General features: G+C 35.6%; 1 protein-coding gene and 1 pseudogene across 1 annotated transcript; one reads left to right on the top strand and one right to left on the bottom strand.

Moving 5' to 3' along the window:
* The first annotated feature begins 6 nt into the window (after positions 1–6).
* On the top strand, positions 7–9,744 carry LOC129572310 (catenin alpha-like; annotated as a pseudogene).
* Positions 3,696–4,565, bottom strand: LOC129572311 (uncharacterized). Its single transcript, XM_055452256.1, has 3 exons — positions 4,345–4,565; positions 3,924–4,243; positions 3,696–3,816 (listed from the first exon to the last, which is right to left on the bottom strand). Exons 1-3 carry the CDS (start codon positions 4,563–4,565, stop codon positions 3,773–3,775), a joined length of 585 nt encoding a protein of 194 aa, XP_055308231.1. The 3' UTR covers positions 3,696–3,772.
* Positions 9,745–14,661: the final 4,917 nt, after the last annotated feature.

Raw genomic sequence — 14,661 nt, 5'->3', positions numbered from 1 at the left:
TTTGCCTCAGACACCATCTCGTTATCTCTTATCAGTTCCGTGAAAAAATTATAAGGAAAAAAACGCGTTTTTTCGCAGTTTTTTGCGTTTTCTCGCGTAATTGATAAGAGATAACGGAATAATGAATCGGAATAATTGTAGGACTCGACCAGAACTACAACTTTGCCTCAGACACCATCTCGTTATCTCTTATCAGTTCCGTGAAAAATGATAAGGAAAAAACGCGTTTTTTCGCGGTTTTCTTCGGTTTCTCGCGTATTCCGCGAAACTTATAAGAGATAACGACTTGGTATCTTCGGCAAAGTTGTAGAACAGCTTGAGTACTATAACTTTGTCATAGACATCAAGTCGATATCTCTTATCATAGCCCAGTTGTGTACTGAAGAAATAGTAGGGTCAATCTGACCCAGATTCACGTATAGAGCATGTGTGTGTTTTAGCGGCACATGTCACGCATACGTCGCATATCCGCCGTATACACATGATTTTGTAGAAAGAGGAAAGTCCAATGAACACATACATATCCATATTTCGTCATAATTGTTATATTTGGCTGTGCTATGAATGTTCAAAGTTTTGTCTGGGTCAATTTGACGCAGTTCACGGTGTAAAGGTTAAACAAGAGATGGTCACGGCCGTTGAGGAGGTACAAAAGACGGGTGAAATTATGCGAACAGCAGCTCGTGAATTTTCGGAAGATCCATGTAGTTCATTGCGACGCGGAAATATGGTTCGAACCGCACGTAATCTTCTATCAGCTGTAACGCGTTTGCTCGTTTTGACCGATATGGTCGATGTGCATCTAATGTTGAAATCATTGCATGTGGTTCAAGATGATTTGAACAAGCTACGAAATGCATCCAGCCAAGATGAGCTCTTGAATAATATGCGAGTGAGTTAATGTTTACTACTGCCCTCCCAATTTTAATGTAGATATTCATTTTTTCTGGATATATTTGCTTCTATTTGGTGGAAATTATTCGATTTACTGTTTCCGATCGCTTTAGTAATTTGGACGAAATGCCAACGAATTGATAAAACAAGCAGCAAAACGACAACAAGAACTTAAGGGTCCGCAATTGCGTGACAATTTGGCCGCTGCACGTGCCGTTTTAAAGAAGCACGACCATGCTGTTGACAGCATCAAAGGTCTACGTTCGTCACCTGGAATTGGATTTGGCCAAAATTAATTGTGATCAAGTGTTGAGACAAGTGTGCGAAGCCGTTAACACAATCAGTGACGTTGCACAGGGCAAATCAAGTGCACCAATCGATATGTACAGCGGTGCTGGTGAGCTCGCCGCTGCTGTGGACGACTTTGATGTAAGTCATACTTGAAAGGTCGAATATTCAGGCAGGTTTTTTTCTAATAAATTGAACTGGTTTTGAAATTGCAGGAGGGTATCAATATGGATCCATTGGCATACAATGAAGTGTGCTCTCGTCCAACGCTCGAAAAGCGATTGGAAAGCATCATCAGTGCAGCCGCAATGATGGCCGACGCAGATTGCACTCGAGATGAGCGTCGTGAACGAATTGTTGCTGAATGTAATGCTGTACACCAGGCTTTGCAAGATCTTTTGTCGGCATACGTGTCGAACGTAAGTTTTGTTTACTTTGTCGAAAGTAGTATGTTATATAGAAAACAAATCAAGTTGATGATTTGCCCAAAACTCATCTTCTCATATGCATTTTGGTTCATTTCTAGATGGGTCAAAAGGAGAAGAGCTCAACTTTGGATATGGCCATCAATCAAATGTGCCAAAAGCGGTCGTTGATCACGTCTCTGATTCATTCTTAGAGACGACAACCCCATTGTTTGATTTGATTGAAGCCGCCAAGGACGGAAACAAAGGTTGAAGAGCGAGGAGCTTCGCAACATGGCTGGAGCCATTCAAGGCCGTTCTCAACGTTTTTGCAACGTTGTTGAAGCTGAAATGGACAATTATGAACCATGCATCTACACGAAACGAGTTCTTGAAGCCGTCAAAGTTTAGCGCGAACAAGGTAGAAGATTCGATCCATTTTTTATTTGTTTTGAAAATCAAAATCTCTTGAGCAGTTTTGAAAAAGAATTCAGTGTGACTTCAGCATGGATTTTTGATTCATTGTTTGCTTTATTTTCAATTTTTCATGCAGTTATCGAAGTTTGCTCAGCGCGTTGACATCGCAGTCGATGCTCTGTCCTCAAACCCACCGAAAGATGTAGATGACAACGATTTCATCTATGCATGGCGCTTGGTCTATGATGGTGTCCGTGAGATTCGACGAGCTGTTCTAATGAATCGGGTAAGAATTTTTCATTCAGTTAGCATTGTTGCCTCCATTTTCATTTTCACCTGTGATTGGTTTCTGATATAACCAATGGTTTGTTAATTTAAATTGCGATTGCAAACAAAAGGAAAAAGAAGAGTTAGATCCAGAAGATGTTGAACTCGATGAACATTATGATATTGAAACCAGAAGCAATTGTAAGCTTAAGAATATGCTCACTGACATGTTTTTTTTTTCGTTTTGTCCCAAGTCAAAATATTTTGGTGATTTTTTATGACTTTTTGACTGATTTTATTGGGTGACTTCGTTGATTTTTTGACTGATTTCCTTGATTTGATTTCTCTAATTTTTTGACTGACTTCCTACGTTCGATTTCTTTGACTTTGATGATTGACTTCCTTGAAAACCAAAAACCGCCCTTACATTCGCCACATCCTCTTCTGTCTTTCGCCAACAAACACAAAAAACGACCACATTTTAACACCTCAACTAACCCGACGCTTAGCGCGAATTTTCATTTTTTATAGCTACGCACTTTTTTTTAAAGTCAATCATCAAAGTCAAAGAAATCAAACCAAAAAAGTCAGTCAATAAGTCATAAAAATCAATCATTAAAAACTGTGTCAATAGCTGTGAAACGGTCAATGGTTCTTGATTTGTGTTGGTTGAATTTTGATTATTCTGCACCGCTGTCGGTTGCATGTTTGCCATTTGAAACTATGAGTGCTGCCACACAACCTGCTTTGCTACCAGTCACTGAACCGATAATTAATTGTGTTGTTTTTTTTTTTTTTTTTTATATTTTGTGTTCGTCGCTTTGTCCGTTTGTGCCTGTGCAATTTGTGTGTGTTTTGACTATTTTGATTATTTTGATGACTTTGCTTGGATTTTGTTTGTGCTTTTCGTTTGGTCATTCAACCGATAGAATTCGGAAGATTTGGATACCGACACCGAATTCGAACCGGTTGAAGATCAAACAATGGAGACTCGTAGCCGATGTAATTTATCTATTTTTTTATTATTATTTTATATCAATACAGAGTTAGGTTTTCATTTGAATTTTTTTTCTACTTCAAAAGTAATTTTTTTAGTGTTTGACAATGATTTTAATTTAATAACCCATCTAACAATTATCAACCCAAATACATCCCATTCCAGGCACATTTCCAAGGTTGAATACGGGGATAGATTTAACCGTAGAAGTAACCGTCATAGTGATCCAATTGTGCATGGAATGAATGGAGAAAAAATTGCATAAAATTAACATCAATACATTCAATACTCTTATTTCAATTGAAAAACAAATCATTTACTTACATACATGGGTACTTCTGGCCTCCTTAGTTAAGTATGTACGCCTACTATACCACAACAATCGGGCATAGCAGAAATAACATAATGTTATATTTTAATTTTTGAATTATTCAATGTGAATGGCGTGAACGACGATGCATGATGCTGGTTAGTTGTTGACAACAGCTCGCTGGTTGGATGGCCACTACAATGTTTCGGATAACATGTACCCAAACAAGTCACAGTGTCCTTGAAAATCATACAAGAAAACAATGAATGATGTGTAAATAAAGCACTGCACCTAACATGCAATTCAATCAATATATTATAATATATTGATAATTGTGAGCACTTACCTTTGATCAGGATACATTTTGCAGCGGCTATGTCACGATGCCATTTCGTCTTGTGTACTCGTGGCTCGACAAATTCCATCTCACCGGCTGAATTGAATTTCACGTATTCCAAATTTCCAAGCCCATTTACTCGCCATGTTTTGTGGTAGATTGTCACTTTTGGGAGTAAATCTGGGTTTAGTTGATCTGGATGTGGGACATCATTGCCAACCGCTGGATTTCCGTTGCCCTCTTCCGCTTCTTTCTCGAGAAAAACAGTTTCAGCTTCTCTTGCTTCATCTTTCGTTTGTTTCACACGTTCATTGATGGCAGCATTGCATCTTCATCCGGTCGACAATCATGGCAGACTTTGAACAGATGTTGTTTCGTGCGTCGATCAAAACGGCCAAAGCACTTGGCGCATGTTAGTGAAGTTTAATACTCGTCGACCATATTAACCACACAACCAGGACACTTTTTGTAGCTTCGTATCATTCGTGAACTGGGCGACATTTGAGCAGCTCCGAAATGCATGAGTGATGGCTGATGGTTGGTCAACATTCCGGCTATGCTATCGGTCACACTGTTTGCTCGAACGTACTTGTCAAAATTCAGTCTCGTGTATTTGTCTGTCGTATACACGGCAATGCCACGTTCCGTCATTTTGAGTCGATGACGAATGTAGTCCTTCCAGTGCCTACCCAATGGCGATGGCATCACCGGATAGAGCGCACGATGTGTGAAAAAATATACCTATTTCCATGTTGTAGCTTGTTCTTTTACCTAACTTTTATAGAAAAACATTTTTTATTTTGACCATCGGAAAAGTTAGTTATGGCCCTCGGCGCGGAAGTCCATTTTTTTGGATTTTCAAAAATGGTGGGGTAAATCGCCGCACCCCATGGTATAAATCGCCGCACCCCATTGTATAAATCGCCGCAGCTGTATTTTCAGTGCGTTTTATAAGTTTATCTTTGAGAAATTGTTTATTTTATGATTTAATTATCTTCAGACATTCGAATATAAACAATTTCAACCATTGGTTGACTGATTTGAACGTTTCATGCCTCTCAAAAAATAAAAGAAAACTAGTACCCAAAAGTGATGAAACGTACCCATTAAATGTTAACAATTTTGAACGTATATCAGTCAAAATTGGGTATTTTTGAGATCTGAAACTTTCTGTCGATAGGAATAGTGCCCATTTACATTGTTCCATTCACAGATATGAGTTATAAGCAGTTTTGAGTGGTTTATTTATCGGTTTATTCAAAAAAAATACCATTTCTAGGGTCATCAGTCTGAGGCTCATGTTGCAGCATGGAAATATCAAAATCAATCCGAGGCTTTGCCTCAACATGCCAAAACTTCTGCCGTTTTCGGATCTTAATTATCTTGACAATTGTTTGAGTTATGCCGCGCACAAGAAATGCGAACGCAGACTCGGATGACGCCATAAGCACATCACAGTTTTGGACACAACTCCGTCGAAAAATAATATTTTTGAGATCTGAAACTTTTGATTGACCGGTATAGAGTCCATCTACATTGCCACATTCACAGATATGAGTTTTGAGTGACCAATTAGCGGTAAAACGCAAAAATGAGGTGCGGCGATTTACCCCATATGTTTGTGCGGCGATTTACCCCACCGTCACTATTTCTGTTTGAAGCTCGATTTAACCACAAATATTAAAAAATTCCAAAACAAATTCATATCCATAAGAAAGAGCTGGTGATAAGCTACAAAATACATCAACCCATTTTTAAATAATATTAAATTTTAATGGTCAAAGCTGAAATTCTGTGGACCCGAAAAATGAACTCAGCACTAGTGCAAAACATGTTTGTGCCTGTACAGAGCCTGTACTCAAATGAAAAATATCGAATTATATATCCAAATATCGGGAATTAATTGCTTTTCAAAATGACACCAGAACTTTTTGTATATGTATTGCCGTTTTCGAGAAAAGGCCGGTGCGGCGGTTTACCTTACGCGGCGATTTGCCCCACTTTACCCTTTTGTTTACCTCTTTGCCAGTTTCGATGTTATGTACCGTTGTTGCGTTCCACGTATTCACACCCGGATCAGTTCCACCTTCATTGACAAAATTTTTGTAGTTTTTAGCATTTTGGTCAAAATAAGCAAAATTGCCAACATAACCTCAAAAAAAGTCACGAAATGACCATTTTTCGTGGGAATTTTTGAAAAAGTTCCAAATATTTTCACGAAAATTGGATTGAACACAATAAAATCGTGATGTTTCACCTAGTTTCGAAATTACATCCGCCTGTATATTTAAACTCGCGATTTTAAAGACCATCACTACCAAAGAGAACGAAAAAAAACATTTTGCAAATTAATCACTGATTTTCTGATTTCTTTAATCCTCGACAATTTGAAGCATCAACGACCACATCAACAACGTGAATGTTCGCGTGCAGCTCCGACGGCAACATCCACAAGCTCTTCCATTACCATCACACAAGAGTTTGATCCGAATCATATTTACTAACCGTTTGACCACACGGTTTTGCTCATTTCGATGTCAAGTGAATCGAACTCATTCGGATTTGAATTTCGGATCGAAGAAAATGTCATTAAAAATTACGGAACATTTGAGACAGGAGAAAGAACTTTTTTTAATAAACCAAGCAACGAAGCAAACCTTTATTTGTCAAATGATAATTGAATACGATGATGATATTCAACTGCCCAATATAATCAATACAACGACGAAAAATACCAAAACTGTATAGAACCAAAAAAAAATTTCAAATAAAACCGAGGGAGATCGGTGTGAGTTGACCATCTATGGATTTGTAATTGAAAGAAAAACCAATTTTTTTTTGTTTCATTTTCACAATTTCATATCAATTCGGTTGATTTGTGTTTTCCTTTCGTTTCATTCACAATTTCGGTTCATCATTTGATTTCGATCCATCATTTTTGCGTTTGCCAGCTCTTATTCATTTAACCAGTTGAATTCAGTGTTCACTTGGCTTCACTTTGAAATGGCGGAATGGATTTATATACATTGTTTCTAGTGACACATGAGATTTTCAGCCTCTGTTCGCATTAGTTGGCGCTGTTTCCAAAATTCTTGTTTTTCTTTCTGACCAAAAAAACAGACAACGTAACGTTGATGGAAAAACATCATTCTTTTTCTGTTTCATCGTTGCATTTATTTACAAACTAATTTTTGCACACAAATTTCGGTTTCTTTTGTTTTGATTTTCAAGAAGACACAAATTTGTAACTATTTTTCCCTATTGTATATAAAATGCAAGCATTTCAAACAGACAAGACAAAAGTTGAAAAAAAACCCATTTAAATTAAACAGAAAACAAAACACAATTGATTTATTTACAAAATCCAAAATGCAATTAATGACATAATTGTACAGATGGGTGGACTATCTGATTAAGATTTATTAATCTTAATCAAACACCCAAAATTCGCGATGATTAATACGACCACTTAATCGCTATTAATCATGATCATTGTGCAATCGACTAATCAATCATATCGAAAAAAATTCGAGGAAAAAGTTTCATACAAAAAACATGTCTGGCAAAAATCTTATTTTTCTCCCAAAAAATGAAATCTCAGAAAGTTTGAAGCCAATCGTAGTCGATTTACGGGTACCCCCCATACAAAAGTGTCAATTTTTTGAGTTTTTTCTTAGGGCAAGTACCCCAGGATCAAATCGAAAATGGCTCATGTTCGAACTTAAACTAAGTTTTTTGAATACAAAACTTTTGGCATTTCTAGATTGTCGTTGGTGTTTGTTAACACGATAACTCAAAAAATAATTGAGATAATCAAAATCTGGAAATGCCAAAAGTTTTGTATCCAAAAAACGTAGTATAAGTTTGAAGATGAGCCATTTTCGATTTGACCCTGGGGTACTTGCCCTAAGAAAAACCTCAAAAATTAACACTTTTGTATGGGAGGTACCCGTAAATCGACTCCGATTGGCTTCAAACTTTCTGGGATTTTATTTTTTGGGAGAAAGTTTGAAACCAATTCTGAAAGTTTGAAACCAATCGGAGTCGATTTACGGGTACCTCCCATACAAATTTTTTGAAATTTTGACTAAAATTACCGATTTTTGGACAATTTTGTATGGGAGGTACGCGTAAATCGATTCCGATTGGCTTCAAACTTTCTGAGGTTTCATTTTTTGGAGAAAAAATAAGATCGAAAATGGCTCATCTTCGAACTTAAACTAAGTTTTTCGGATACAAAACTTTTGGGACTTTCAGATTTTGATTATCTTAATTATTTTTTGAGTTATCGTGTTAACACACACCAACGACAACGACAACGACAAAGACAACGACAACGACAACGACGGCACACGAACGGAAAAGTGTCTCAAAAAGTGGTTTTCTATGCGTTTCATGAGTTTTTATGATGATCTAAGCTAATTTTGCGAAAAAAGTTTTCGGGACCAATTCCTACACTTTCCCTTGACACGATGTGTACGGAAAAGTAAAATAAAAAGAATTACATTGGTAATCCCGAACTTTTCCGTACCGTTGGCCTGCGTTGCTGTAGGTACTTTTGGTTATTTTTTGTGAATTTTCTTGAATTAAAGGCAGCGAAAATATAAAAATAAAAATAAAGTGAAAAATCGGTCACTTTAACTAAAACTTCGACAATTTTGTATGAGAGGTACCCGTAAACCGATTCCTATTGGCTTCAAACTTTCTGAGGTTTCATTTTTTGGAGAAAAAATAAGATTCTGAAAGTTTCATGTTGATCGCATTTGCAGAAGTTTGGTTTTTGGCCCTCAATTTATTCCAAGAAAATTTCGACAAAAATTGAGGACAAAAAATCAAACTTCTACAAATGCGATCAACATGAAACTTTCAGAATCTTATTTTTCTCCCAAAAAATGAAATCCCAGAAAGTTTGAAGCCAATCGGAGTCGATTTACAGGTACCTCCCATACAAAAGTGTCAATTTTTTGAGGTTTTTCTCAGGGCAAGTACCCCAGGATCAAATCGAAAATGGCTCATCTTCGAACTTAAACTAAGTTTTTCGAATACAAAACTTTTGGCGTTTCCAGATTTTGATTATCTCAATTATTTTTTGAGTTATCGTGTTAACACACACCAACGACGACGACGGCACACGAACGGAAAAGTGTCTCAAAAAGTGGTTTTCTACGCGTTTCATGAGTTTTTATGATGATCTAAACCAATTTTGCGAAAAAAGTTTTCGGGACCAATTCCTATACTTTCCCTTGACATGTTGTGTACGGAAAAGTAATAAAAATCAAAATACATTCAATTCACCATGACCTTGATTTAAGAATTTATTTTTTGAAAAATTCCCATTTATTTTCTCCCCTCAATCACCAATTTCACTAATTGATTTCATTTTCGTTCACATTTAGTCGCCGATCGTTGTATGGAAAATGAAAGCACCGGAAAAGAAGCCACTTGTATGTCCCGAGGAACCGGAAGAAGTTCGAGCCAAAGTAAGGAAAGGATCGCAAAAGAAAGTTCAAAATCCAATTCACGCCCTGTCGGAATTCCAGCGCCCAAACGATGCCGTTTAAGCACATTAAATTTATAGAAATGACTTTCGTTATTAAGCAATGAGATGGAAAAAAGAAGAAGGAAAAAAACCATAATTAGCAACCACTTATTTGTTGGAATGATTTAAACATAGTAAACATTGAAAGAACAAAGTTGTCATTAAATACTAAAATAAAAGTTCATTCCTTTAAAATAACTTAATATAAAAGTTTGTTTACTTTAATACCTCTAACATTGGTTATGGGCCCAGGTTTCACAAAAGTTTAAATAAATCAAAAATATCACACAACTATTTTCAGTGTTTCATTAAAAAAGAAAGGTACACAACCGTGCAAAAGTTTGGAACCACTAAATATTTTTCATACATGGGGCCTGTTGCACAGTACTGTTACAATTTTTGTAAATTGTAATTGTAATTGTAATTGTAAATACAATTCGTTGTAAAATTGTATTTACAATTCTACAATAATTGTAAAATTGTATTATAATAATAATACAACTGTGTATTTAAGTTAAATACTCAATATTTAAACCAATTTATGTTTCAGATGTATTCAGATGTGTTGTTTTGTTTCATTGACAATTTCAATGAACGACTTCCAGTCTAAAAGACTTTTCAGCATTATAATTCATATTTGGAAAAATTAAATGGTTCGATTGATGAGATTGATTTTTGTGTTTGTGATAAATCGTTAGTTGTAAGTCCTTAATCTGAGTTTGCCGATGACATGGAAGTTTAGAAGCGGTTGGAAATAAAATAATTTTTAGTCAAAATAAATACAAAACCTATAAATTGTGAATATAATTTTGATATCGATCGCTTTTTCTTTTTGACTGTCACATTCATTATTGAAAAACAATTTTACAATTATTTTAAAATTGTAAATACAATTGTAAATACAATTTTACAATTATTGTAGAATTGTAAATACAATTTTACAATTATTGTAGAATTGTAAATACAATTGTTAATACAATTTTACAATTATTGTAGAATTGTAAATACAATTGTTAATACAATTTTACAATTATTGTAGAATTGTAAATACAATTTTACAACGAATTGTATTTACAATTACAATTACAATTTACAAAAATTGTAACAGTACTGTGCAACAGGCCCCTGTTCTAATCTTCATACAAATTTGATCATTTTTCACACAGTATTCAAATTGCTATATTTTTGAAATTCATGAATATTTTTTGATGAAACCTCTGTGATTTACTATTGAAACGTTGTAGAAACTATGCACAAAATATCAAGAGTGCAGGTGTTTCCGAAATATGTTAATGAGTCCACCAAAAATGGTCAATTTGTATGAAAAATACCTAGTGGTTCCAAACTTTTGCACGGTTGTGTATATCTGAAAACAAGTTTTACCAAAATGGATTCAAAAAATGGATTTGAAAAGTTTTGAAAAAGAAGACTTATGGCAAATAATTTCAACTGAGAGACGAAGAGGCACAGGCTATCATCGCATTATCAGTTGAAGACTCTCAATTGGTCCACATCAGAGAACAGGAGACTGCACTGGCCATATGGAATGCATTGAAACATGCACATGAACTAGACACAGTCACCAATCGCATTTCTTTGTACAAACAAATTTCTTCATAAAAAATGAAAGAAAAGGATAACGTAGAGGCTCACATGAATGAATTTGTTAGTTTAATTCAAAAATTAACAGATTTAGGAGACAGCTTGACGAGGAATGGAAAATTGGAATGTTGTTTTCCAGTATGCCTACCAGCTACTCAACACTTATTACTGCCCTAGAAGCGAGAAAAAGTGAAGAATTAACTTGGAGTTTGATTCATTCGAAGATCTTATATGAATCAATTCGCAGAAAACATCTACACCAACAAGAAGACGAAGAGAAAAATGATACGACTGAAGAAAAAGTCTATAAAGTGACTAAAATGCATTGCCACTTCTGTAAGAAGGACAATCATCTAATGGCAAACTGCATTAAATTGAAACATTACAAACAGTTTCAAGAGTTCAATGAGATGATGCACAAGGAGAAAGAACAAAAGAAAGTAGAAGAAGCAGCAAATTTGGCCGAACTTTTATCCGACAACTAAGAAATCTCTCGACAACATTGCTCATTTCAATGAAACGAAAACAATCATTTAAACACAGAAGAGAGTAGGAGTTGTTGGCGATTTTGCGGAGTTTGTGGCGTTGGATTTCCGGCACTCGAATTAAATACAATAAAATAGGAGCATAGCTAAGCTCCAAACTGTGGTGAACTTCTGTCTCTGGTACAGGACAGAATCACCAAAAAGCAACAGCTTCATGGAGTCCAGATCTACTGCATCTAACCTCACCGAATTTATCTACTACGCCCAGAGAGGCATAAATTCTGGTGCGCAAATAGACGTTCTCTACACGGACTTCAGTCAAGCGTTTAACAGAGTTAACCACAAGAGATTGATTCTGAAACTCAGATCGTTCAACCTGCCAGACAATTATTATTTATTGATTTTATAGTCTACTTTGATAAGCCGACTTGGAATACAGTTGTATAATTGTATAATAATTTGATTAGTTTAGTTTTGCTTTTAATATAATTGTAGTTGAATTTGAATTTGAATTTTAATTTTGGTTTTACTTTTAGCTTTAGCTATGCCTTATTTTGTTTGAGTGAATGAGTTCGAATAGGTAAAATGTAGTAAAAGTCATTTCGTTAGGAAGTTCGATACTGAACCAATAGCCAAATGAATAAGTAAATGAATAAATAGATAATTAGAAAGATCACAACTTGAGGTAAATTAATCGTTTCGACTAAATAAATATATAGATAACAAATTAATAAATAAATAAATATTGTACGTTAAGTTGAGTTGAGCAACTTTAGTCAGCTTAATGAACAAATAGATGGATAAATGATAGTATTGAGTTAAAGCAGTTCGGTATCACAGGAGAGATCATTGGCACATGTTTCGCAAGAATTGTTTTCAATTTTGTGTCCAATTGTATGGTAATATACAGTATTGGACAAAATTGAGAGCACCCTTGGCAAAAAAATATACCGACGATTATTTCATGAACGTAATTCGTTTTTTTCATTGCAAGTTTTGGCTACAGGGCATAACTTCCCCGGTCATAATTCCACCGAATTTCGGACAAAATTTCCCCAAAATCCAAAAAAATCTATGGGGAAATTATGTCCATTTTCAATTGGATATAATTCCACTGACTCTTTGGTCATAATTTCCCCGAGAAATTATGTCCATACGCATTTGGATATAATTTCTTCTGATTTTTGGACATATTTTCTCTAATCAAAATTTTTTAGATGGGGAATTTATGTCCAAATTTGAAATGGAATTATTTTCTCCGTCATTTCGGACATAAATTCTCCATTCATTTTGTATGAGGGAAGTTATGACCGGGGAAAATATGACCGGTCACCCAAGTTTTATCCTATTTATTGCGGAATAATGTAAACTAAAAGATTCTAGAAGAATTCTTGTGAATATTTTTGAATTTCGTTTTTTTTTTTTTTCAAAAATGTACAACAATGTCCATTTTGCACTGGACAAAATTGAGAGCACGGTTCGTTATATATTTTCATAAACGGAAAAACCGGGCTGACATTTGAAAACTAGAAGCACAGCTTGATGGACAAGCTTATGAAGATTCGAAATGCTGTATATGTTTTGCTCCATCGAATCATTCTGTGGAAAATGGAGACGGTCAAACTTTTTTAACATATTTTCCATTTGTCATCCTCAACACACGCGAATATTTCAGGAACCAAGAATGATATTGAAGCATAGTGAGTGGCGTTTGATAGCTTAAAAGTAGGCCAATTAAATGCAATAATAATCGACTAAATCTTTGAAACAGTTTAAGAGATACAGCCATAGAAGTGTGACGGTTGCTATCAAAATGACGCCATTTATTTGACATTTGAGGTTAGAATTCAGAAATGGTAGATTATTTTGCAATTGTGTCTTGGTCAAATTTATTCTACTCATCAAGAGCTACAAATCTGCTGAACATGTCAATCCTAATAACCAACTGCCTTAAAAGATAAAATCTGAAGTACCACATTATGGATTTTTTTTTAAACATATTCATACATGATATCATCGACACTAACTATAAATACGGTGATTTTACCTTCAAACGCGTATTGGACCACAAAGATCTCGGCGTCATCATTGACCAGAAGCTCAGCTTTGTCAAGCACATTGACGTGATAAAATCGAAGGCGACAGAGGCCCTTGGATTCATCAAAAGATTTTGCTACGATATTACCGATGTTCAAACGCTCAAAACATTGTATTACGCATTGGTTCAGTCTCATCTTGAGTACTGTAACGTTGTATGGCTACTAACTTATGCCGTACATATCGACGAAATCGAGAGCGTTTTGAGAAAGTTCACACAGTTCGGCCGAAGAGAATATCGGGAAAATCCCCTTTGTACACGATTTTGACATTTTGTACACGAATGTGACATTTTGTACACTAATCAGTGTACACGATTTTGACATTTTGTACACTGATTTGACATTTTGTACACGAATCGGACATTTTGTACACGAATGTGACATTTTGTACACTAATCAGTGTACACGATTTTGACATTTTGTACACTGATTTGACATTTTGTACACGAATGTGACATTTGTACACTAATTTGACATTTTGTACACTTTTCGGTCATTTTGTACACGAAATAGACATATTATACACTGATGAATAAAATTGTCATTTTTGTATCTGAATTGATCGGTAAGAATAATTTTCACCACAAGATGACTTCAGAATTGACAATTCCGTATATTTGAGTTAGAACAAATTGGAACAGGTTGCAATTTCTTATCTAAATAGAATTTAAAAATACTTCCCTTCACATGAAACATTGAATTGTCATGCACAAGGCTTCGTGATAGCATACCTTAGCACGCAGTATATTTAAGGCTCGGTATAATATACCAGCATATCGCGCACACACAGCTGCCGCACACACTACTCTCGTGCGCGAACGGTTGCGTTCACAGCAAAGTTTTGTTTCTGAATTGGTTGCGATGGCTGTGTACGCAAACGTTTGCGCGCGAGAGAAGTGTGTGCGGCAGCCGTGTGTGTGCGATATGCTGATATATAATACCGAGCCTTAAATATACTGCGTGCTAGGGTTTGCTATCACGAAGCCTTGGTCATGCACAATGGCGATCTCGCCATCTGGTTT

The sequence above is a fragment of the Sitodiplosis mosellana genome, unplaced genomic scaffold (assembly GCF_009176505.1).
Source record: "Sitodiplosis mosellana isolate CC-2019 unplaced genomic scaffold, AAFC_SMos_1.0 Smas_scaffold_4708, whole genome shotgun sequence".
Taxonomy (NCBI): domain Eukaryota; kingdom Metazoa; phylum Arthropoda; class Insecta; order Diptera; family Cecidomyiidae; genus Sitodiplosis; species Sitodiplosis mosellana.
The sequence above is the reverse complement of the archived record's forward strand: the minus strand, read 5'-3'. Positions and strand labels throughout refer to the sequence as shown.